General features: G+C 41.5%; 1 protein-coding gene and 1 long non-coding RNA gene across 4 annotated transcripts in view; one reads left to right on the top strand and one right to left on the bottom strand.

Annotated features, from left to right (window-relative positions):
- The first annotated feature begins 537 nt into the window (after nt 1-537).
- Nucleotides 538-25,188, top strand: part of LOC135509574 (GRAM domain-containing protein 4-like) — a 43,279-nt gene continuing 18,628 nt past the window's right edge. Inside the window, exons 1-5 of one of the 3 annotated variants that reach the window (XR_010450949.1) lie at nt 538-643; nt 9,911-10,118; nt 12,696-12,819; nt 20,010-20,133; nt 20,403-20,461. Coding sequence is in view for 2 of the 3 variants with exons in the window: in XM_064930339.1 (XP_064786411.1) it covers nt 9,954-10,118; nt 12,696-12,819; nt 20,010-20,133; nt 20,403-20,461 (472 nt within the window). In the remaining variant the exon portion in view is untranslated. Of the gene's footprint in view, nt 644-9,639; nt 9,757-9,910; nt 10,119-12,695; nt 12,820-20,009; nt 20,134-20,402; nt 20,462-25,188 lie in introns of those variants that run through there. The other 2 variants (XM_064930339.1, XM_064930340.1) reach the window with 2 other exon arrangements.
- LOC135509575 (uncharacterized) lies at nt 6,237-11,313 on the bottom strand. Its single transcript, XR_010450950.1, has 3 exons — nt 11,163-11,313; nt 10,477-10,561; nt 6,237-6,369 (listed from the first exon to the last, which is right to left on the bottom strand). It is a non-coding gene; the product is annotated as an uncharacterized LOC135509575 (long non-coding RNA).

The raw sequence follows: 25,188 nt of genomic DNA, 5'->3' as shown, positions 1-25,188 counted from the left end.
CTAAACCTATTATGGAGGCTGAGTCACTGGCTTACTCGTGCTCTTCCATTCGGTCCCTAGGAGGGGTGCGTCACTTGAGTGGGTTGAGTCACTTGAGTGGGTTGAGTCACTGACGTGATCTTTCTGTCCAGGTTTGGCGCCCCCCTCGGGTTCATGCCGTGTGGGAGATCTTCACGGGCTACACTCGAGAATCCGGATTGGGACACCTCCCATAGGCCTACGTTTTCGGAGAGGTGAAAATGCCCCTTTCCACTCCCCTCTACAATATTAATCTAAAGTATACATTTTTTACATAAACGGCCATGTAGTTGACTCTCAGACAAGCATGGCTTCACTCAAACGAGTTTGGCTAGAGTCCTGGTGCTAGCTGGGATTACAATTGATGTTTACTTTGTGTCAAATTAACTAATTGTTTTCTTTTGCTGAATTTATATAACAACAGTCCAACCTTGTTTGGCATCATCTAGTCAAATTGCATCGGTTTGCATCAGTTTCAATGGGTGACTTTTAATTTGAAGGCGAACCGCCGATTCCGCTATTGTTGTCCACAGCACACTGGTCTATGAAACACTGACAGGTGAGAAAGGGCGACCGACGGACTAACAACAGCGTTAATGGAACTTTGTTGCTGATTTCGTAATGGGTAAGAAACTTTCTGACCGGTTCTTATTTATTTAACCTCAGTTCGAAGTTCAACAGGCGCAGTCCTGTGCAATTTCTCGTGGCACCAAAATATATTGGTTTAATTCGATATCAGGCTCTCATAGAGAACATGATATTTTCACAACGTGTCTTCCCCTGATTACATTTAAAGTTTGATATAATTATATAATTTAGCCTAGCATAACCTACTGTTAATGTATTATATGTACCATTGCCTCCGTTTACTTTTGTGTTAGCCACTACTACGACTAAAACTGGCTACTTTTGTCTGCTTTACAATATTTCAACAATCAAACGTTACACTGTAACAATGTTCTTCAATCAAGATTAGCTGGTGACGGCGCAACATCGTATAACGAAATGATGTTTATACATGTGTTTCTACAAACCCTCATCCAAACGTCTTGCACTTGAACGTTCGGATTTTTACATTTAATTTTGCAGTGATATGTGGCGATGAAATCTGCCCAGCAGCTACATAATTCAGTCTGTTGGCCCATTTAAAAACACATAATGACCATTAACAAAGACAGTACAACCTAAAGGACCAAACAACATGTACCATACTGCCTCTCTGTCATTAATATTTATAAGTTTATTGATCTCCTGTTCAGGGAGTGGTTCTTAGTGTGTTGCACCCAATGGTATACATTTACACTAGATCACTTAAAGGGGTGCAGTTTTGAACCCTACGCGCCTCCATCTTGGCACAACCCACTATAAGAAAAAAAAATACCATCAATTCACTAACTTTGTACATTGTAACGCAAAATATGCTGATTTCAAATCTGATTGCCGCCTAAACTTTATTCGTTCACTTAATCGGTCTCTCTCACGTCTCTCCCAAAGATGATCTATTGCCTCAGCGAACTGACTGTGTCTGTGAATAGGGCTTCCACAGGCCACCTCGTGAATGACCACATTACTGGTTAGAGATAGTGGGCACTTTTGAAAAATAAGCTATTTTTTATTTATTTAGATGTTGTTGATCAGTACAATAAAACAAGCTCAATAACTCAATGCATGCACACACACACACACACACCTATTGGCAGGGGAGCCTAGTGGTTAGAGTGTTGGACTAGTAACCGGAAGGTTGCAAGTTCAAATCCCCGAGCTGACAAGGTCGTTCTGCCCCTGAACAGGCAGTTAACTGACTGTTACTAGGCCGTCATTGAAAATAAGAATTTGTTCTTAACTGACTTGCCTAGTTTAATAAAGGTAAAATAAAATTTTGAATATGCATTTAACTGTATTATGAATAGGCCTGGGCTTGATTTACCCAATAGAAATGTACCATTAAAATAAATGATCACTGTTACCAAAGTCAAATTGATTATATGCTTTATTCATTAATGCATACATGGCTGTCACTGAAACATGTTGATGTGTAAAATTGAATGATATTGAACTCAAAATATTCCCAATGATTCAACAGAGCAGAGTTTCTCTCTGGCTCAAGTGCCATTCTGTGATTTTGGTTAATATGCCTTTTTTCCCGTGGTATCGTGATAGTATTGAAAATCGTGATACCAAACACCGGGTTTGTAAACATTTTGGTAATGTGACAACACTATGTCACATAAGACCTTTACCCTTTACATCTTCCATGATAAAGTCATTGGATTTGTGAGAGACTAAAAAAAAGTTGCACTATGCTCCCTTTCCTCCTGATCAGCAACTTGTTGCCAGGACTGAAAATAGGGTAAATCCATTTGAATTCAACCACTTTTTGTCACATTCATTTTGATTTAAGCAACTTTCCATACACATTTGCTCATGGAAGAAGCAGTCGGAAATGTACTTTTTGCACCAGAATGCCAAATCATTCAGTGTGTAAAGGGGCTCAAAGTTGACCCATTTTTCATACCCCACCATACCATGCAACATTCATGTCTTCATCACTGTAAAAGATAAATGGTTGATTGCTTATTATTTAAAAGCTTAGTGTTCTCAAACAATTGTATTATTTCTCTAAAAAAATATTTTAATACATTTTTTTTAAACCTTTAACATCAAATTATCTAAACACACGTATTTTCATATTCACATACAGTTAATTCGGAAAGATACTATGGCCACCGTGCTTCACCGTAGGGATGGTGCCAGGTTTCCTCCAGAAGTGACACTTGGCATTCAGGTGAAAGAGTTCCTTCTGGCCATGATACCATAAAGGCCTGATTGGTGGAGTGCTGCAGAGATGGTTGTCCTTCTGGAAGGTTCATCCATCTCCACAGAGGAACTCTGGACCTCTTTCAGTGACCATCGGGTCAATGATTTCTCAGTTTGGCCAGACTGCCAACTCTAGGAAGAGTTTTGTTGGTTCCAAACTTCTTCCATTTTTAAGACTGATGGTGGCCACTATGTTCTTGGAGACCTTCAATGCTGCAGGCATCTTTGGTACCCTTCCCCAGATCAGTGCCTCAACACAATCCTGTCTCAGAGCTCTACAGACAATTCCTTCGACCTCGTGGCTCGGTTTTTGCTCTGACATGCACTTTCAACTATGGGACCTTATATAGACAAGGTGTATGCCTTTCCAAATCATGTTCAATTTAATTGAATATACCACAGGTGAACTCCAATCAAGTTTTAGAAACAACTCAAGGATGATCAATGGAAACAGGATGCACTTGAGCCCAATTTTGAGTCTAAGCAAAGGGTCTGAATACTTATGTAAATAAGATATTTCGTTTTTTGTTATACATGTAAAAGATTTCTAAAATCATGTTTTCGCTTTGTCGTTATGGGGTACTGCGTAAAGATTGAGGAGTTTTAAAAATGTAATCCATTTTAGAATAAGGTGGTAACAAAATGTGGAAAATGTCAAGTGGTCTGAATACTTTCCGAAAGCACTGTATGTTGTAGCGTAGACCCTATTTCACATCATCTGAGGTTTTTGTGTTGTGCCCGTCATTATTTGAGACACAACATGCTCTTGAGTACAGGGTGGGTTTCATTTCAATCGTATAAATATAATTCATAGAATGGACCTATCCCTTCAGACCACTGCAATTTAGCTGGTATACCATTGACATTTGTATTGACATTTTTACCACACCCACCATTGAGCGTCAACTTAAATGGTCATGTCTATTCTATTATCCATATTTCTATGATTTCAGTTGGTTTCCTATTGAGTTTGACAGTAATTTAAAATGGATATTTCCATTCAAGTCAACATTTTCTGATGTGTGGACACCTAACCCCGTTGGTGGTAGCATTTGAAAGTGGAAATGTCAATTTCTTTCTCTTCTTCCAATTTTAGTACATTTATCAGTCAAAACATGACACCCACCATGCATTCAAGAGTGGACACAACACAAAACCTTAGATTATGTAAAATGGGGTCTAAGCTACAACATATGGAAAAAATTGGAGTAGAAGCATTTTTTGATAATTGCTGTTAAAAGTTTAGAAAATTACAATTTGTCTTATTAAACTTTTTTTTCCAGCTTTTAAATGATATCAAACTCAACCCTTTATCTTTTTCCAGTGATGGTATGGTGGGGTATGGCATTCAGGTCCAAAAAGTTACTTTCTGAGTACTTCTACAATGGGCAAATATCATTCAAATCAAAAGGGCTGCTGTCAAAAATTGACTGAATTCAAATGGATTTACCCTATAGGCTTAGAGGATTTTAGTCTTCTCATTGCTCTGTTTACTTTGCCTTTGTGCACAGACACAGCCATCACACCTTTCTGCTCATGATTTTCTCTCAATCGGTAGGGCTTAGCTGCATATGTCAAACCCCTTAACTCAGAAAATATTAATGGTTAACCTTAGTCCATTCTTAACTTCATGAATAGATGCTAAAGTTATCTTCTGGCTGGGGGAGTTTTGTTAAAGGACGATTGCACTTCCTGATTTGGCCTAGTTTTTCATCAATGCTCATTTAGAAATCCTTGCAGCTATGACAAAAGTCAAACGAGACTTGTCTTGAGGGTGTGGTTTGATGTGGTTGTTTCTTGGGTGTGTCTTTGGCATTCAATCACAACAAACAAGACCAGTAGTGAGTATAGTGAGGTAAGCTAGCTTAGCTATGGAGAGAATTAAGTTTTGAAGTTGAGGACTTCTCCTCTCCCCAGACTGATTCGCCATCTCAAAATGGAAAGCTAATTCAGTTCTTGGTGAAATACTGCACCAAATATCTTAGTTCGATGTAAAATTGCGAGACTAAGATCTGATCCGCAAAAATGTCAAAATGAATGACCGATTTCTTGAGTTAGATTAATTCGGACTTTTGAGGAAGTGTATACTAGCTACGGCGTCTCAAAATGGACAAACAGTACTATGGTTGCTTTTTTCTAATTTTTCAAGCGAAGGTCTTGTAAGCACACTCCTTCCTTTCGGCTCGCCGAGTTCGGCTAGGCACAAGCCAAACTGAAGCATGCTGAGGCCTTAACCACACACTGATATGCACAGCTCTCTGAGTGAGATTCTGTCTTCAAGTCTCCAGTGGTTGATGAAGTCCCTTCCATCTATATAATGTATTACAGGTTAGGGACCGTTGCGGTCAGGTGGCAAGCGGGCTGGAATGCATGACACTCTATCCTGGATATGACTGAATTTGCCTCAAACCATGGGTCCAGCAGGCAGAGTTCAATAAATACAGGCAGATGTGAGATGCAAGAGGATGACCCTCTTCTAATACCACTCCGTAGGCTCTCTAATTCAAAGCTTCCGCCAGAAGGAAGCTTTGAATAGGTCCGTAGCCGACAGACTAATATGAGAAGAGTGTAATTGCTGAACTTATGCAGATATTCTAAACAGTGTTTTGATAACTTTCAAGTTGTAACAGTTTCATGTAGAATAAACCATATTCTGCTAATATAACAATGTGCAAATATTATACCTTCCGGTACAGTGTCATGTGTAAGAAATAAGTACCCTGACATGTTTGATAGTACCATTCGACTCAATAATAACAAAAGACAATAAAAAGTAATAGATGTCTTGTATAATTTTAATGCTGAGTGTAAGGTCTCTCCCAATTCAGACATCAGTATCAACCTGTTTCAGGACTCCATTTCAAAAGCATCTCTTCTGCCCATCTGTTGAAAAACAAGGAAGGGTTGATGAGTAACACATATCAAAAAGGTGATATTATTAAACACTTGTGATGTGTACTGTCTTATTAGCAATCACCTTTTGTCCCTTCTGAGGTGTTTCCCAATGCCTGATGGGCATGGTAGCATAGATCAGCTCCAGGCCCCTTGTCACAGATACTGGTCATGAAGGAACCTGACTTTGGCTCCTGTATCCAACCCAGCTCCTATAGCACAGAGGGAGAGAGTGAGAGACTGCCACCATACCGTTATGGAAGCCACAAGTAAATACACGGTTGAACATAGTCAATCAGAGATGCTAATTCACAAGGGACACATGCCAGTGTGTTACTGATTGGTTGGCATTACTCACTCGGACCCAGGAGTAGTCCATTGGCACAGACAGTGGAAGGGGACACCTTACAACATACAAGACATATAGCACTGATTACATTATCAATGGTGTTTAGGTGAATTCCAGGATAGATAGTATATTGACTAGATCAAATGTGCCCAACCTGATTCAAGTGTCCTCCATTACTCTGAAGCAGGACTGGTTTCTGGCCACTTCCTCAGCCTTCTGTAACAGCTCTTGATATGTTATCAGGGTTCCCACGATGCTGCCGAACAATAAATCCACCAGGTTCTATACTTGGCCTGTGAATGGAATAAAGTATCACCCAATAAACATATAGCGAGGAAAAATAACTTTCTCTAGTTTGGAAACAATTTATATGCTAATAGAGAGACTGTAACTACGGAATTGTTTCAGGCCGGTGACGCTGATGCCGTGACTATGCAAACAGCTGTGTACATTGCTTGCTGACACATGTTGATATTTGCTGCCATAGCTGTATTTTTAGTTGATAGTTGACAAGGACCATCCTTAATTCGTTTTTGCCTTAGAAAATACACAAACATTTATGAGAACAGGCATGTTGTTTTGGGTTAGAAGAAGAATCCGAAATGCTAGCTATCTACTTAACTTGCAAATCCGGGTTATATTTTTTTGTCAGAGTTGAAACAAGTTGGCTAGCTAGCTAACGTTGGCTAGCCAGTTTGAGTTGAAACATCATTGAAAGCAAGCTGGCTACATCCTATGATAAGCTTGGAAGCTACTATCCAAGATCCTGTCCTGTATTGACCCTAATGCTAATGTACTACAGTTAGCTGTTGTTAGCAAGGGAGCTAGCTAACGTGAGCTACACACATCTTCCTCTGACATGCTACATCACATTACACATTATCTTGATGTGGTGCCTTTTGGACCCCATAACTTTTAAGGGAAAAAGTGTTTATATACTGATATATACATATAATACCAGTCAAAAGTTTGGACACCTACTCAATCCAGGGTGTTTCTTTATTTTTTACTATTTTCTGATTTGTATAATAGTGAAGACAACAAAACTATGAACTAACACATGGAATCATGTAGTAACCAAAAAAGTGTTTAACAAATCAAAATATGTTATATTTGAGGTTCTTCAAAGTAGCCACTCTTTGTCAGTTTCTTTTGTATGTGGTTTTGTTATAAACATTTTTTTTACACATTTTCCTCTCCAATTTTGTGGTATCCAATTTGTAGTTAGTCCTGTCCCATTGCTGCAACTCCCGTATGGACTCGGGAGAGGCAAAGGTCGAGAGCTGTGCGTCCTCTGAAAACACGACTCCGCCAAGCCACACTGCTTCTTGACACAATGCTTGCTTAACCCAGAAGCCAGCCACACCAATGTGTCGGAGAAAACACCGTACACCTGGTGACCATGTCAGCGTGCATGTGCCCGGCCTACCACAGGAGTCGCAATTTTTTTTATGTTGGATAAAAGTAGAGACAGAGCTACAAAATGGTATGTCATGGGAAAATAATTCTGCTTTGAAAGTTGATAAACTTGAATGTTTTGGTACACCTACTGGAGTGCTACTTTGTCTAGACCTATTCAACATTGATCACACCCTCTTAAGCTTTAGCCCCGCCTGTCTCTTTTTAATGATTCGCTTGAGAGGCCATGTGCTAAACAGAGGGAGTAAGATAGTATAGTAAACAACCAAATAGTTCAAGACTAAAAGTAGTTTAAGTAGTAGCCTAGAATAAGGGAAGAACTCCAGGTAAAAATACACTCTCTAGTCCTTGGCCGCTTGTTTACAGAAGACGTGCTACACCTGTGTGTAAGTGTACTAGGGAAAAAAGTGTAGTGGAAGTGTATTTTGTCGGCTGGAGTCACACAGCCGTATGGATCTGTGCAAACCTGCTACAGCAAGTGTATCTTTTTGTTTTGAAAGATTCTTGCTGATATGAAAGATAAGATCCATATGTTTGGAAACCCTTTTCGCAAGCAATGATTATTAAACGATAAAACAGAGCGTCGGGATTGTATTTCACATGGTCCCACCAGTAAGCTGTGCTTATAGTTGAGAACCTTTGGGATTTGGATTAGATTTATTAGGATCCCCGTTAGCCGACGCCAATGGCAACAGCTAGTCTTACTGCGGTCAGACACACAACGAAAAAGACATTACAGGCAGGAGACTCCAATTTACATACATTTAAAAACATGAACATGTGTTACACATACAGTGCATTTGAAAACTGCCATGCACTGTCAACTGTGGGACATTATATACTGTAGATGGGGGGTGTGCCTTTCCAAATCATTTCCAATCAATTTAATTTACCACAGGTGGAATCCAATCAAGTTGAAAAAAAGTAAAATTGTTTTGTTGACATTATCAAATAGTTTGTCAACCTTTTTTGTAAGCTTATATCAAACTCAATTATATCAAACTCAACCATTTATCTTTTCCAGTGACGCAGACATGGATGTCTCATTGTATTGTGGGATATGCAAAATGGGTGAACTTTCGGCACCTCTATCTCCTGAATGTTTTTGCATTCAGGTCCAAAAAGTATATTTAACCAGGGGCAAATATGTATGGAAAGTTTTGTTCAAATCAAAAAGAGTGCGGTCAAAATGTGACTCAAATGAATAAGAATGACCCTCCTAAATTAAACCTCTCGTCTTATAAAGGGTGCCTAGTCTCCTAATTAATGATGCAAGTTGGCCATGTACCACATCTCTCTTTCTCCTTCAACCTTTTTCTCTTTTCTACTCTCTTTCAATCTCGCTCTCTGGGCAGAGGCTAAAGGGTCCAGCGCTCTGTCTGACCTACATAGAGTAAAGAGATAATGCTGGAACGACCCAGCCCTAAAATCATTGCCCAACTCACCCACACCGCCTCAGTCACATTGTTCTCACACCGCTCTGGCCCTACTTTGCTGGTGCAACATGTATAGCAAGTTAAGTTTTGGGAAAAGAATAATACTTTGAAAAATAGATTCTAGATGAAAAAGGGATCAAAGTTAAGGTAGAAGAAATAGACATTCTTCCGGACCACCATTTGGCTATTTTGTCATCGTTTTAGAATTGTCTAATCATGTGGAGAAGTGATGGGAGTCAGGTTTATTTCTACGGTAAGTGTCTCATTACTGATTTTGAGTAGAGGGTTTTATTTCCTGTAGGAAATTGTTGGGGATGAAATCATGCTGTGTGCCCATTACTCTTGCAGAATTGAATGACTGTATGTGGATGACTATGCAGTTCATACCTCCCTCCTCATGCCTGTGCTAGAATGCAATGTTATGTGGATTGCACATGTAAGTATTATATTGCTGCACAGGAATCTTTACATTGGCATTTAGAATTGGTCATATTCATATAGATTTATCATTTCCTGAAATTTTTATTAATGATGATGATGTTAGGATTTCTGAGCTTTTAACTATTTATTAATCATTAGTTATAAAAGCGACATGAGGGGTGCCATAATGAAGCTGGGGGGGGGGGGCTGAGTGCAGGGAAACGGTCACATGTGGCTGTACTGATAAGGGGAGGAACCGCTTACTTAGCTCCCTGCCTAGCAATAATGATGCAATGTTTAGCGATAAGGAGGAGACTGCACCCAAAGTGGGTTATGTATACTACCACGGGTGGAACCATGTCTTTGTCTGTTCAGCTGTTCGATCCTCTGGGAAGAATAAACTTGGTTTGAGCTTTCATAGTGTCTGAGTATTTACTCTGATAATTAGAACCTAACAATGACAATACAATGCCTTATGGAGACACATCCTGGTCAGTGAGTTGACGGTACAATATTTTATTCTAACCACCTGTGTCTTTCTTCCTTTTTGTCCCTACAGGGATGCCATACGCCATGTTAAGATAAAGACGACTGTGTTTAACATGCTTAAGCGGTTGGACAAAATCCGGTTCCGGGGCCAGCGGACAGATGTGTTTCTGGATCTGGGCGACTCGCCCAACACATCTGACACTGAATGTAGCGAAGAGATTCTGATGAAGCCTCGGCCCTCACTTGAAATGAAAGACACTGAAGAACTGCAAGACCCTGTAAGTGAATATCAGTATTAATAGAACCACAGAAATGGCATCTCTTCAGACACTTTCACTTCACAAATTCTCACTGAAACAAAACAGATATTTGCCTCCTAACTTAGTTTGGAATCTTCCAGATCACTTTGTTAAGGGGTTTAGCCAAAATGTCCCCCCTTTGATACATGGCTTTCATGTTTATTCAACCCCCATCCTGTTGATGTAGTTCACTCAAGCGAGGATGGAGAGAAAGACTTAACAACCACTGTCTGCATCACTGCAGGCAGAGCTTAGTCAAACTATACATGTGCCAAGGCCTACCGCCAACTCAACATCCCTGAACACATTAGAAGAACAACTATATTTTTCATCTTACCATTTCATTTGACTGCATATTCTGGTGCGTTGATGTTCATATTTTTGTGGAGAGAGGTTGATCAAACTGCTTGATCTTTGAAGATCTACTCAGAGGAAAGAGTTGAATGCATGTTTTCCCCATTTAACACCGATCAAAGTTATGAGTTATTTGATATCATTCCACACTGGGTCAAATTGATTGCGTTCTTTATGAAGTGTCCAAAAAAAGCTCAAAGTTGTTGACAGATGCACACAAAAGACGTGAACTTGGCACTGGTGCGAATGCTCAGCTAGCCTATCTGGTTCCTAAATATCAAGACCCAACTTGCACGTCGAGTCTAAATAAGAGAAGACAGTTGGAGATGTTGATCTTTTTAGGGTGGCTGTGTCTCAAACAAACTTTGACCTGGAACGCCTATGTGCAGTGGAATTAGGGCTTCAACACAGCCCCTGTAATGTCTAATCACACACGTCTTGGTTCTGGGAAACTGGGCTTCAGCCAGTTCAGTACTGTACAGTGACACATTTTGTTTGCCTCTTGGGCTTGTTCTCATGGAAACAGGAACAGTGTGGTTCTTCTCACTCTGGTTATTTATCATAATCTTGACACCTTTGTCATTATGTTTTAATCGATTTATGAACTCGTGTCAAATAGCCGTTCCAGATGTATTTACCCGCCTAGCAGGCCTGGCTGTCATTACTTACCACTTTTGATGCACTTCAGCTCTTTTATATCTAATTAACGTTGAGGTCTAAATTGCACGGATGGAATACATTGAGGTACATTACATTTGTCAGCTAGTAGACCTAGTGAAACGCGTCACTGCTTCTCCGGTGAAATGGCGCAAAGAGGGACAGAGTTTGAGTTTGAGTTTGAGTTTGAGTTTGAGTTTGAGTTTGAGTTTGAGTTTGAGTTTGAGTTTGAGTTTGAGTTTGAGTTTATTTTTACAGGGACAGTGCACATTAATCAACGTTTCAGTAAAAGTGCCGGTTTTAGCCAGCCGGCTAATTTTCAACCGCAGTCCCTGGGCAAGTTATTAAAGTTATTACAATATAGACAATAGCAACATAGAACAAGCAAGACATAGCAACATAGGACAAGCAAGACGTAGCATACAGACAGAGCAACATAGCATACAGTAGCATACAGCAAGACAAAATTCATAAAAGCAACAAAGTGTTTCCACACCTCACAAGCTACAGACAACAGACAACATGGAAAGCGGCAACACACAGCTAGGGACCATGTTCACAAATCTGATTGACCTTTAGCCATGTCTTCAAGCATTTTGTGAAAGTGTGATATGTGGTGCAGTTATGTGTGTCTGATGGCAGTGTATTCCAGACATGGGAAGCTCTCACAGAGAATGCAGATTTACTAAAGGTGCTTTTCCTTAGGGGAACTATACAGTCACCTCTCATGGCAGACCTTGTGGATCTGCTGCCATATGTCTGGGTTTTCTGTTTAACAAAAATATTGAGTGGAGGGGGAGCCAGGCCATTAAGGATCTTGAATACAAGACATGCGTCGGTGTATTGCACAAGATTTTCCCAACTCAAGAGCTTATGCTTTCTAAGGATGTGACAATGATGATGGCTATTGGGCTTCCTATCAAGCACTTTGAGAGCCTGTTTGTAGACAGACTGAATAATGTCAATGTCCTTCTATTATTCTCATCATTTTACAAGCGGCACTATTGCAATCTGCTATTGCACTGACTTCTCCCCTTCTGACACGAGCGGTCTCTCCGCCTGCTGAGAGGATGTGAAATGAAATTGGCTTTGCCTCTCCCAGCTCTGTTGTCTGAGTAGTGTCGTACAAGTTGGCACTAGTGGCTATCTCACTGTGGCAGTCCTCTCTCTCTCTCTCTCTCACACTCACTTTCTCAATCTTTCCTCTTGTGCACTCTCACCATCTCAATCTCCTTTGTTTCTCTCTCTTTGTCAAAATCTTTGTTCCTCTATCAGTGTTTTGGGTCATGATACTAGGCATACAGGATTATACTGCTGTTTTTGAGCCAGGCTGGAGGGTGCAGGGAGAAACTCTAGGGTGAAATTAAGTCTTCTGCAGTCAGCTTGCCTCCATTTGTTTGTTTGGGTGTTTTGTGTGCCGAATTTTGAGGTTCTGTGTGCAGGTGTTTTGAACCAGAGACTATGGTAGCTCACATCGGCAAGGAGGTTGTTCTTCTTTACTCACCCCTGCATCGCCCCTGCATTTTTGTGTTTGCCCACATCCAGGCTGGTCCAGGGACACTTACGATGCCTGCCGCAGCCATCCAGGACTACCAGAGGGCTGAGACAGATCGACTCAACGACTTGAAAGGCCACCTGGAAATTGCCTTACTGGAAAAGCACTTCCTACGTGAGTACTGCACTTTATTTTTCAACCTAGGTGATAGTTTGTCAGACCTCTAGCCGGAAGTCTTTGATTTGCAAAAAGGGATATCATCACGTTTTGTTGTTTGATTGCCAATCTTCACAGCAGCTTTGGATATCTGTCTTTCCTGTCCAGGTGTCTGTTGGTGCATTTTCACACATACAGTCAAAAGTTTGGACACACTTTCTTTATTTCATCAAAACTATGAAATAACACATACGGGAATCATGTAGCAACAAAAGAAGTGTGTAACAAATAAAAATATATTTTAGATTATTTAAAGTAGCCACCCTTTGCCTTGATGACAGCTTTGCACACTCTTGGCATTCTCTCAGCCAGCTTCATGAGGTAGTCACCTGGAATGCATTTGAATTAACAGGTGTGCCTTGTTAATTTGTGGAATTTCTTTCCTTAATGCCTTTAAGCCAATCAGTTGTGTTGTGACAAGGTAGGGGTAGTATACAGATGATAGCCCTATTTGGTAAAAGACCCAGTCCGTATTATGGCATGAACAGCTCAAATAAGCAAAGAGACATGAAGGTCAGTCAATCCGGAAAATCTCAAGAACTTTGAACGTTTCTTCAAGTGCAGTCGCAAAAACCATCAAGTGCTACGATGAAACTGGCTCTCATGAGGACTGCCACAGGAAAGGAAGACCCAGAGTTACCTCTGCTGCAGAGGATAAGTTCATTAGAGTTACCAGCCTCAGATTGCAGCCCAAATAAATACTTCACAGAGTTCAAATAAAAGACATCTCAACATCAACTGTTCAGAGGACACTGCGTGAATCAGGCCTTCATGGTCGAATTGTTGCAAAGAAACCACTACTAAAGGATAAGAAGGCTTTCTTGGGCCAAGAAACATAAGCAATGGACATGAGACTGGTGGAAATCTGTCCTTTTGATCTGGAGTCCAAATTAGAAATGTTCGGTTCTAACCGTCATGTCTTTGTGAGACGCAGAGTAGGTGAACGGATGATCTCCGCATGTGTGGTTCCCACCGTGAAACCTGGAGGTGTGATGGTGTGGGGATGCTTTTCTGGTGACACTGTCGTGATTTATTTATAATTCAAGGCACACTTAACCAGCATGGCTACCACAGCATTCTGCAGTGATACGCCATCCCTTCTATTTTGCGTTTAGTGGGACTATCATCTGTTATTCAACAGGACAATGACCCACAAAACACCTCCAGGCTGTGTAAGGGCTATTTGATAAGGAATGAGAGTGATGGAGTGCTACATCAGATGACCTGGCCTCCACAATCACCCGACCTCAACCCAATTGAAATGGTTTAGGATGAGTTGAACCGGCAAGTAAAGGAAAAGCAGCCAACAAGTGCTCAGTATATGTGGGAATTCCTTCAAGACTGTTGGAAAAGCATTCCTCATGAAGCTGGTTGAGAGAATGCCAAAAGTGTGTAAAGCTGTCAAGGCAAAGGGTGGCTACTTTGAATAATCTAAAATATATTTTGATTGTTAAACACTTTTCTTTTTTTGGTTGCTACATGATTCCATATTGTGTTATTTCATAGTTTTGATGTCTTCAATGTAGAAAATAGTCAAAATAAAGAAAAACCCTTGAATGAGTGGTGTGTCCAAACATTTGACTGGTGCTGTATTTCTGAGCTCGAGTTCGAATCAGTTTGTTTTATTTGTTACATTGTATTTTTGTCGTTTGGTAAGGTTGGTTTCAAATTGTCAAATGAACTAAAAATGCCTAAACGAAACAACATGTTCATGTAAGTCATTTTGTTTATTGGGCAACAATGCGCACTTTAAATCCATCTATAATATCATGGAGCATCACTTTGTGTCCCAATCGTATTACTTCAGCTTTCTCTTCCGACCACATGCGGGAGGGAAACGGCTCAATACCTGCTCTAACTGCGACATGCCATGAATATGTGCTTCGTTTGGTGCGTTCCCGAGTGCGGATAGAGTGTTCCCACCAGTTCAAATGGACAAACTAAAGGGGGTAAACGCACTAGAGTGGGAAGAAATGTTTTTGAGTGTGAAAGCCCCCTTAGTTGGTAAAGTCATTGGAATTTGTGTAAATTGTGTTTTTCTCCCTTTCGGGGTTCTCCTGGCTGCAGAATTACTGGCTCCTTTAACCCTCTGGCAACGTTAAGTGTTAGCCTCCTATTACCCCATCTAGGTCAGTGATCGTACATAGTATCTGTGAGTGACTATATCACTACTAAATGATGCTTACGTTTGTGCCGTTATTGTCATCCTACTCGGGCATGTGTCAATACATTTCACATCAGTCCTTCATCTTGGATGCAGGATGTGTGTGGCAGCAGTGTGTGTCTCATTGCACAGCCTATTGACCTCTGTCTAGCACCAAAGGGTACTATGGGAATGATCACAATCTCCAAATGTACTTTTGCTGCTCTGCTAAAGCACACGTGTAGTGACTCTAGTGAGAAGAAGAAAAAAGAGAGATTCCAGATTTCCGTGTTGTCACAGTTGGTATTGAAGTTGATAATCCAATGACAATGACGGGGAGAGCATTGTGCATTTGCAATGCAAATGTTGTTTGTCTGCCTTGATTTGAATCCTGGTCTATAACTTGTAAGGGCTGGGAGAATGTTTTATCATGAGCCTTCAGGGAGGTGGTAAGTCCTTTTTTTAAAATTCTGCTTTGAGTCAGTAAGACCTGCAGCTCCGGGACGTGTTCAGGAAGTGTTGCATTGCACTGTGTTGGCAAACCTTGTTTATCAAAGTGACCCAGCCTTTAATTTCAATTAGTGTGTCAGCAGGCCCAAGAGATTACCCCTATGCTGATCAGAGAATGGTTAAAAACACACACACACACACGGGGACATGCCCTACAGTAAACGCAATCGCTACCAGGAATTACCAGTTACATTTAAAAACACCGACCACAGCCATTGTGTTTAACACACACATGCAAAGCACACACTGCAATGCTCATTAATTGAGGCCAATCTGCCCCGCGATCAATACATTAGTCTAGCAGACAGTCCATGTTGTGATATCATCAGCCTCTACAATGGCACAGACCAAGGCATTTACCACCCTTTTGAGTTGGATACAATTGACAGATTTAATAGTGCTGTAAGGGTTGACCATTTCCCCTAAATAGCTTGGATTTCACTCTCACGGTCGGTCCTTTCACACAACCTGCGACAGGAAGAGGAATGTGTATTTTTATGTGTTTTCCCCCCCTTGCTTGCTCTCTTGATGTTTAAATCCTAGAGGCCTCCACACTTACCACCTGCACTGACTCTCTGCACCTTAGCACACATGCACCCACTTACACACGCGTGCATGCGCAAACGATTTAAACATTTGCCCCCCAATCCCCTCTTCCCTGATACATGTGAACATTTTGTACTCTAAATTATACCTTCCTGTATTAAACTTATGCAACGAACAAAAAAAGATTATACTGATCCAAGGACTTTGTTTGTATTATCTTTTATAAAATCTAATTGCTTTTGCATTGTCGAAGGAACCTGCAAGTAAGCATTTTGGAAGGTGTATACCATGTGTACCCTGTACATATGACTAATGCAACTTGAAACACTTCACGATTGTAAATAACGTGAAGCGAGGTAATCGTCCACTATGAGTGCGGAGGACATGCAAAAGTCAGACGAGGACCTTCTTATTGTGCCAGCAAATAAAATCCATTTCTACAGATAGTCGATGTCACAGATGCTTCCCCACACTCCGAAGAGAAAGGCAGCCAGGTATTGAAGGACCATTGGGTGTCTCTGGTCTGATCCGCTGGTACAGAGAACAAAGGATAAGAGGTCTCAAACAGTTAATTTCACAGCAGTAGTTACTTCAGAAACATTCAGCGTGGCCTCTCCCTTGCTCTTGGCAACTATTAATCTATGCTGGCTAGAAACCACAACGTATTTTTTTTATAGTCTCCAATTCCAACCTCGTCTGTTCACATGCCTGGGCACGTGTAATCAGGGCTACACTTTTAACGACAATGGCGGCGTAGAATGAGAGATTGGTAGCAGTAGTATGATGTATTTTACTAGGCATTAATTATGCCTATGTTTGTTTGTGTAAACACTGTTAAAGTAGTCCAGGTTCTGTTGTACATTTTATGTAACAGCTTTACCCCAGAGAAATGGGTATGTTTATACAACAGCGAGTGTTTTCATTGTCCAATAAGGCTATATCTAAAATGCGTTTAATCTTCACTTGAGCTAACAGTTGGTAGGTACTAAAGCAGTTGTACCTCCCAGGTGCCCTGTATTTGAGTGCCAGCATCTGTCTTTAGAGATCAGAGGATGGGGTGGTTGTGCCAAAACGAGGCAGAAGCAGTTTTGGACTGTTTCCAGTTTACTCTGCTAGTCTCTGGCTCCAGGCCAAAACAAGGTCAAGTCACATGGGTCACACCACCTCCTGTTTTACATTGTGAAATGCCTGGATGAGGTTACATAGCGATACCTCAGGAATGTCCAGGCCAGCCTGTAGACGTCATTCCACTCGCTGTTTCCTTGTTGTGAGTCATTGCACAGGGCGTTCGGTTTTCTTAGGGAAAGTATTAGTGTGAGGAGATGCTGCATGTCCTGGATGGCATTAGTCCTTTGGCTCACTTTTTATTTTATTTTATACCCACTCTTAGACACTGACTCTGGGACAGTTGGTCATGGTTATATGATCTCCCCCGCCCCCCTTCCCCATCTACCTAGGATGTGTGAGGATATAGCTAGCTTTGAGTATGACGTGAACCTCACACAGAACACTATTGAAAGTTTACAGGTATTCAACCTATTAAGCATTGCATCATGGAATTGGATATCTAATTCAAACAGCTTGTGTAACAGGAGTAAAATACCTCTGTTTACCCCGGCATTCCTTTCCCTAGCCTAGCAACATATCCATTAGCTAAGTGTTAGCCAGTGATAAAGATACACAGCACCTCCCTTACCATAGGTGTCCCATGATACTGGCGCTGAAAGATTTACTTGAATACGATAAAAGACGAGAGCGACCTCAACAGCGCATTGGAGATGCTAACATAAATTGTTGTCTTGTGTTTGGCAGCTAGCCAAAACGAGGCACTGTGGGAAAGAAGAAGCGAGGAAGTCGGAGAGAGCGAGAAGCTGGCCTTCAAATACGGAGAACCTGGGAGGTACAACCGCTCTCTGTGACCGCCGGTAACTTCAGGACAAAGTTGACGACAAAGTTATCAATGTCTTTGCAATTGATACAACCCAGCGGAAAAAAATATGCTTTCAATTAAAACCTGAGATGACTACATTAAAATACAGTAGGCCTTTTTCCAGCAAAATGAAGGCAGAATGTATTGTAATGTTTTTAAAATGTATAACAGATTTTACAATGTAGTAAGTGTGTGCCCTCAGGCCTCTACTTTACTACCACCTATCTATGACACAAAATCCATATGTACATGTGTGTATAGTGCGTGTGTTTGTATGTATGTGTCTATGTATGTGTCGCTTCACAGTCCCGGCTGTTACATAAGGTGTATTTGTATCTGTTTTAAAAACAACAACATTTTTTTTACTGCTGGCATGAGTTACTTGATGTGGAATAGAGTTCCGTGTAAGTCATGGCTCTATGTGGTACTGTGCGCCTCCCATAGTCTGTTCTGGACTTGGGGACTGTGAAGAGACCTCTGGTGGCACGTCTTGTGGGGTATGCATGGGTGTCTGAGCTGTGTGCCAGTAGCTCGGCGCATTCAACATGTCAATACCTCTCACAAATGGTGATGAAGTCCATCTCTCCTCCACTTTTGAGCCAGGAGAGATTGACTGCATACTATTAATGTCCCTTGACTGCACGGCCAAACAGTAGTGCTGGTGCGTCAAAACTAGAGCCTGTAGGACCTGCCTTGTTGATAGTGCTGTTAAGAATGCAGAGCAGTGCTTTATTATAGACAAGAGTTCTCTCTATCCTAGCTACTGTTGTATCAATATGTTTTGACCATGACAGTTTACCATCCAGGGTTACTCCAAGCAGTTTAGTCTCCTAAACTTGCTCAGTTTCAGTCAATTGCGTTCTATTTTTCTACTTGTAGGCTACCGTCTGTAATTTGTCTCAATATATTTCATGATGTGTAGCCTAACGTGCGCAATGATTTACCAAATCTTGATTTATTGCATTGTTATAGGGTAAGCAATAGAATAAGCTGCATCAGTATTTGCGAACATAGGTGATAATATCTATCTAGGAGTTGATCCGTCGTCAGTATTTGTGGAATAATTCTAATGTTAAGGTAAGATTTGAATGGATAAATCTGATCCGAGAGGAGCTTTGCCTTTTCTGCGATCCTCAGTATCGACATGCCTCAATGCGTTTAGCGAACATTCTCCATGGGGGGTGTTTTGGGAAACGTGGGTTACATCTTTGGCCGTTGTAGGAAAGATGCATTGTTAAAACACTCGGGAGATGCATTGTTAAAACACTCGGAAGAAGCATTGTTAAAACACTAGTTTGTCCAGGTTTTCCATCGCTATCCAGAAACCGACCCTGGACAGTTGAAATGAACGTAGTTGATACCGTGTTGCCTGTCTACCTCCCTGTCTACCTCCCTCTTATTGTGTTTGACTTGATATTATTTGAATGGGATAGGCTTTCTTTCTCTTGTGGATTAAGGAAGGACATTGAGGAAGAGTCTTCTTGAGATCTTTTCTGTATCTGTTATTCTGTGTCATGGGGGAACATCCCTTGTGAAAAATGAAATGTCTATCTTTTATAAGGTCTTAGTTCAATTACAGTGATGAAGTAGGTTGAGGTGTTCTCTGCCAGAACTCTGTGCTACATTCATTTTTAATTACCTAAAACAGTTGCATTAACGAGAGAAACTTTTACGGGTCTTAGTTAGTCTTCTTTTCACCCCTTCTCTCTGCTCAGTCAATTAAAAGCTCAATGATTTGGGGGCAAAAGGTAGTTGTGGGCAAAAATATCTGTTCCCATAGAACAGGCGTAGGCAACCCTGGTCCTGGAGCGCAGCAGATTCTTATTTTAGTTCCAACCAGGCACAGCATCTGATTCTACCAGTCATCAGATGTGCTACTTGGACAATGTCAGTGACTGGTTAAAGACTTAACCAGTTTGTCCAGGTGCCTTTGACAGTGACTCTCCAGGAGCAGGGTAACTGTTAGGAATATGTATATTGGCTGAGACATTGATGGGCTTTTATTGCTTTATTTATCAGAGGAAGAGTTGAGAAAACTTCGGGAAGAAACAAACATAGACACTCTGAAACAGGATTTGGAGAAGGAGAGATCGAAGAGGTTGGACTTGGAACAGAAACTGAACTTGGATGTTCTCAAAATGGGGTAAGGGGCATGTGCGCACATGCGCCACTGCTGGCGTCCTTGTGTTAGCGTGTCTGTTGTATTTGTCAGTCCTTGTTAAAAATGGAGCCTCTCCCTAGAGTTGGCAGTGGGAATTTCTCAAGAAGCAGAGCCAGGCTACCAATAAGCAATAATTATTTTGCCCCTGTCATTTTGTCTGACAAAATTATGTCTCAATAAGTGAATGTGTTTTTCTGAAGCCATGACTAATGCTCTACCTACCAGCAATGCCTTTTCTCTCCTGTTCCTAGACCGGAAGATTCCCCATCACAGAGACCCAGAGAAACGCCTCCAACTGCCAACGGTACAGGTAAGCCAGAAACGGGTATTCCACAATAGACAACTGAAGATGCGTACAGACACGCTAATTCACACATTTTTGAATACCTTTCATTGCAGACTTGACGCTCCCCAGACCGCGCATCCCAGGATTTCAGCTCCATAACATGCCATCTCTCACCATTCAAATGACGTGTCTCGTAATGGTTCAGAATGGAAATTTGCCATTGGAGATGGTCTCAACATCTCTGTGTGGGAGTTAAAGGCAAAACTATGTGCTTTTCTAAGCCCCTCTGGTTTTTGATGGGTAGAGAGCTATCTATCTTTCCCGTGTTTGTGTGTGTGTGTGTGTGTGTGTGTGCGTGCATGCACACGCTTGTATGTATGCAACGCCTAGCATGAGTATCAGGGTGTGTGTGTGTGACGACAGGAATAGTATCCCTCTCCCTCTCTGTAGGGACTGTTACACATTCATAGGTGGATGAATGCAGCTGTGGGACATTGCCTCTTATGGTGAAACATTGCCTTTCTACTCCCCTGTGACCGTGCTCAAGTCTTGATTTTGTCTCGCACCGGGTTTCTTCATTCAATTCTTTCAGCCTTGTTTTCAGATGAGGGTTTCTTTGTACTGCGAGATACAATATGTGACCGACCGGCTCGATTCGGTCCTATGTAGCAAAATTTGAAATGGTGTTTTTTTTTAATATTAGATAAAAGTACACTCGGAGCTAGAATATTGTATATCATACACTACAGTTGAGGAACAATGGGAAAGTAGATAGACTTGAATGTTTTGGTGCACCTAATGGAGAGCTCTTCTTTGTTTGCACCCATTCAGCATTGTTCACACCCTCTTAATTAAGCCTTAGCACCACCGATCTCTTTAAGGATTCACATGTGAGGCCATGTGCTAAACAGAGTAAGAGTGTAGTAAATAACCAAAAATTTAAAGACAAAGTGTTGATAGTAGTAGCCAAAATACACTATCTAGTTCAAAATATGATTGTAATCACCACTGGCTAACTTGATGGGTCATGTAAGTCGCTCTGGATAAGAGCGTCTGCCAAATGACTTAAATGTAAATGTAAATGTAATTATCTGACTAATTGGAGTCTTGTTTAGACATGTAGTTAGCTAGCAACCAATTAACCTAATGGTGCTTTCAAGACGACTGGGAACTTGGAAAAATACGAGGTCAAATCATGACCTCAGTGATCTTCAGGTCGGAAAGTTAGGGCTCTAGAAAGAGGCCAAAGTTCCCGAGTTGGAAATACGAGTTAGATGATGGTAAAAAAAAGTTCTCAGTTGTCTTTAACACACTGAAGGCAGAAGTCAAAGAGTTCTGAGTTCCCAGTTGTTTTGAATGTGGCAATAATCCCAACCCATATACTACTAACAATACAAACTGATTGTCATAGCTAGCCACCATGCATGAATCTGCAGGTAGCTAAAGCTAATCAACTAGGTTCAATGTTAACTAGCTAGCTAACATTAGGCTATAACTAGCTATGCAAATGGCTTCCTGAGATACACAGATCATACAGCTAACATTAGCTAGCTAGCTAACAGTACACTTTAACTTGCAATGAAAGCAACTTTAGAAATGTGTAATAACTGAAAATGTAGCTAGCTAGACCCTCTTACATGGATAAACGCTTCTCGCTGTCTGTCACAGATGCCATGGTTGCCCTTAATTTTAAGATGTAATCCGCAGACAGGTGTTTTATACAACTTCTCTTTTCTAATCCCGCCACATATTTGCAATCAAACGGCAGAATTTGCCTCATCTCCTTAGCTATCATACTCTTCTTCCACTGGGCATTCCACCGATTTCAAAAGTGGAAAAACGTATTTCGTGATAACACTAAATCAGGGATTTCCTCATCATCTGACTCATTTTCAGAGTCGGAGTCAGCATGGCACTATTGTCCTCAAGAAAGTGGAGAGCATTAACAACACTTTTGCAGTTCTTGATGATATTTCTTTTTTAAAAACTTGGTAGAAAGGTTTACCTACACATACTGAGCAGGTCATGTTATAGACAGAAGCATGCTACACATGTCAGACCAATCCAAACTAATTTCTCGGCATGTCCAGCCCATCCATTGTCTCAACCAATCATGACTAGTGGGAAGGTTCCTGTGTTCTGTAATTTAACAAATGTATTCCTATTTACAGATGGTATTATGGCACATGAAAGTTCACATGTCCCAGAGGCATTTCTGCCAAAAAACACATTTTAATAACAAATTAAATATATACATTCAAATGCCTCCTGTGAAATAGTGACGTGCAACATACGCCTAGTTTCTTGAAACGAGTCACATATTTGACTAAAACATAATACAGTATTTTCAAACCTTGCTTATGGGTGGGAATACTTTGGAACAGATTTCCAAAAGTAAAATCACTTGGATGTTACTTGGAGCTGATTTTCTGGTGTTTGTACAGTCTTATGTCAAACAACAAATACAAATAAATCAATACTAATGGGCCAAATAAAATCACCCTCGGACCAAATTCGGCCTGCGGGCTGCCAGTTGGGGAACCTTGCCTTTAAAAGGTTTTTAAACAAATCTCTCTTTTAAATGTAAATTGCATGTTATGTAAAGGTCCAGAGGCTTTTTTTGTGTGAATTCACGTGTTTCTGAAAAATTTACACAACCTGCAATATTCTTCCTCATTGCTCGTTCTGCAGTATGGGGGCTCTGAAAAACATGAACAAAGGCTCCAAAAACACCCAAATACTTTATTTTGAAACGACAAAGCTCTCAGTATAGATGTTTAGAAATTAAATTGTATACCTTATCTGCTACGTCATATTTCATTATCCCCTACCAGTTGTGCTGCGCGGGCTACACGGAGAAGCAGCACAGCTTATAGGGGAAACCGCTCGAGTTCATCACACGACTCTCCCTTCAGTTTTGCTAGCACACACTGGAATATGCTAGGGATTCATCCGATAACATTGAGGAGCATACCACCTCAGTCACCGGCTTCGTTAAATAAGTGCATCAACGATGACAACGTCCCCACTGTGTCCGTACGTACATATCCCAACCAGAAGGCATGGATTAAGGCAACATCCTCACTGAGCAAAAGGCTCGAGCTGCCGCTTTCAAGGAGCGGGACACTAATCCAGACCCTTACTAGAAATCCTGCTACAACCTCCGAGCCATCAAATCGTCAATACAGGATCAAATCCTACTATGCTGGCTTTGACACCCGTTGGATTTGGTAGGGCTTGCAAACTATCACGGATTACAAAAGGAAACCCAGCCACGAGCTGCACAGTGGAGTGAGCCTACCAGACAAGCTAAATGCCAACTATGCTCGCATTGAGGCAAGCAACACTGAACCATGCATGAGAGCACCAGCTGTTTCGGACAACTGTGTGATCTCGCTCGCCATAACCTGTTTCAAGTTCTTACTCAAATCAGCTAACTTTCACAACGTCGCGGGCCCAGACGTATTACTAGGATGCGTGCTCAGAGCATGCGCTGACCAGCAAGCAAGTCTGACCTATTCAACCTCTCCCTGACCCACTCCAATTCGCATACCGGCCCAACAGATCCACAAATGACGCGATCTGAATTGCACTCCACACTGCCCTCTCCCATCTGGGCAAGAGGCACAGCATTCAAAAACATAGTGCCCTCCAAGCTCATCACTAAGCTCAGGACCCTGGGACTGAACACCTCGCTTTTTAACTGGATCCTGGATTTCCTGACCGGCTCCTCCCAGGTGGTGAGGGTAGGCAACAACACACCCGCCACACTGACCCTCAACACGAGGTCCCTCAGGGGTGCATGCATAGTCCCTCCCTGTACTCCCTGTTCACTCTTGAATGTGTGGTCACACATGGATCCAACACCATCATGTTTGCTGATGACACAACGGTGGTTGGCCTGATCACCAACGATGATGAGACAGCCTAAAGGAAGGAGGTCAGTGACCTGGCAGTGTGGCGCAAGGACAACAACCTCTCCCTCAACGTCAGCAAGACAAAGGAGCTGATCGTGGACTACAGCAAACAGAGAGCCGAGCACACCCCCATCCATATTGTCAGGGCTGTAGTAAAGTGGGTCAAGATTTTCACGTTCCTCTGTGTCCAGATCGCTAAGTAATTATCATGGTCCACACTCACCAACACAGTCGTGAAGAAGGCACGACAATGCCTCTTCCTGCTCAGGAGGCTGAAAAGATTTGGCATGGGCCCTCAGATCCTCAAAGTTCTACAGATGCACCATTTGAGAGCATCTTGACTGGCTGCATCACTGCTTGGTATAGTAACTGCTTGGCATCCGACTGCAAAAGCGCTATAGAGAGAAGTGTGGCTGGCTGAGTACATCACTGGGGCCGAGCTCCCTGCTATCCAGGACCTCTAAACAATTGTCAAAGACTCCAGCCACCTGAGTCATAGACTGTTTTCTCTGCTACTGCACGTTAAGCGGTACCGATGCACCGAGTCTGGAACCAACAGGACCCTGAACAGCTTTTACCCCTAGCCATAAGACTGCTAAATAGTTAGTTTGAGTAGCTATTGGTTAGCCATTGGTTAACTATTTAACTAACTGCATTTACATTTTTTGACTGATCACATACAGTGGGGCAAAAAAGTATTTAGTCAGCCACCAATTGTGCAAGTTCTCCACTTCTCCACTTAAAAAGATGAGAGAGGCCTGTAATTTATCATAGGTACACTTCCACTATGACCGACCAAATGAGGAAAGTGGCTTTGTAAGAAACATTTCAAGG

This window comes from Oncorhynchus masou, chromosome 22 (genome assembly GCF_036934945.1).
Source record: "Oncorhynchus masou masou isolate Uvic2021 chromosome 22, UVic_Omas_1.1, whole genome shotgun sequence".
Classification (NCBI taxonomy): Eukaryota; Metazoa; Chordata; class Actinopteri; order Salmoniformes; family Salmonidae; genus Oncorhynchus; species Oncorhynchus masou.
Note: the sequence above shows the minus strand (reverse complement) of the source record. Positions and strands in the feature narration are given on the sequence as shown.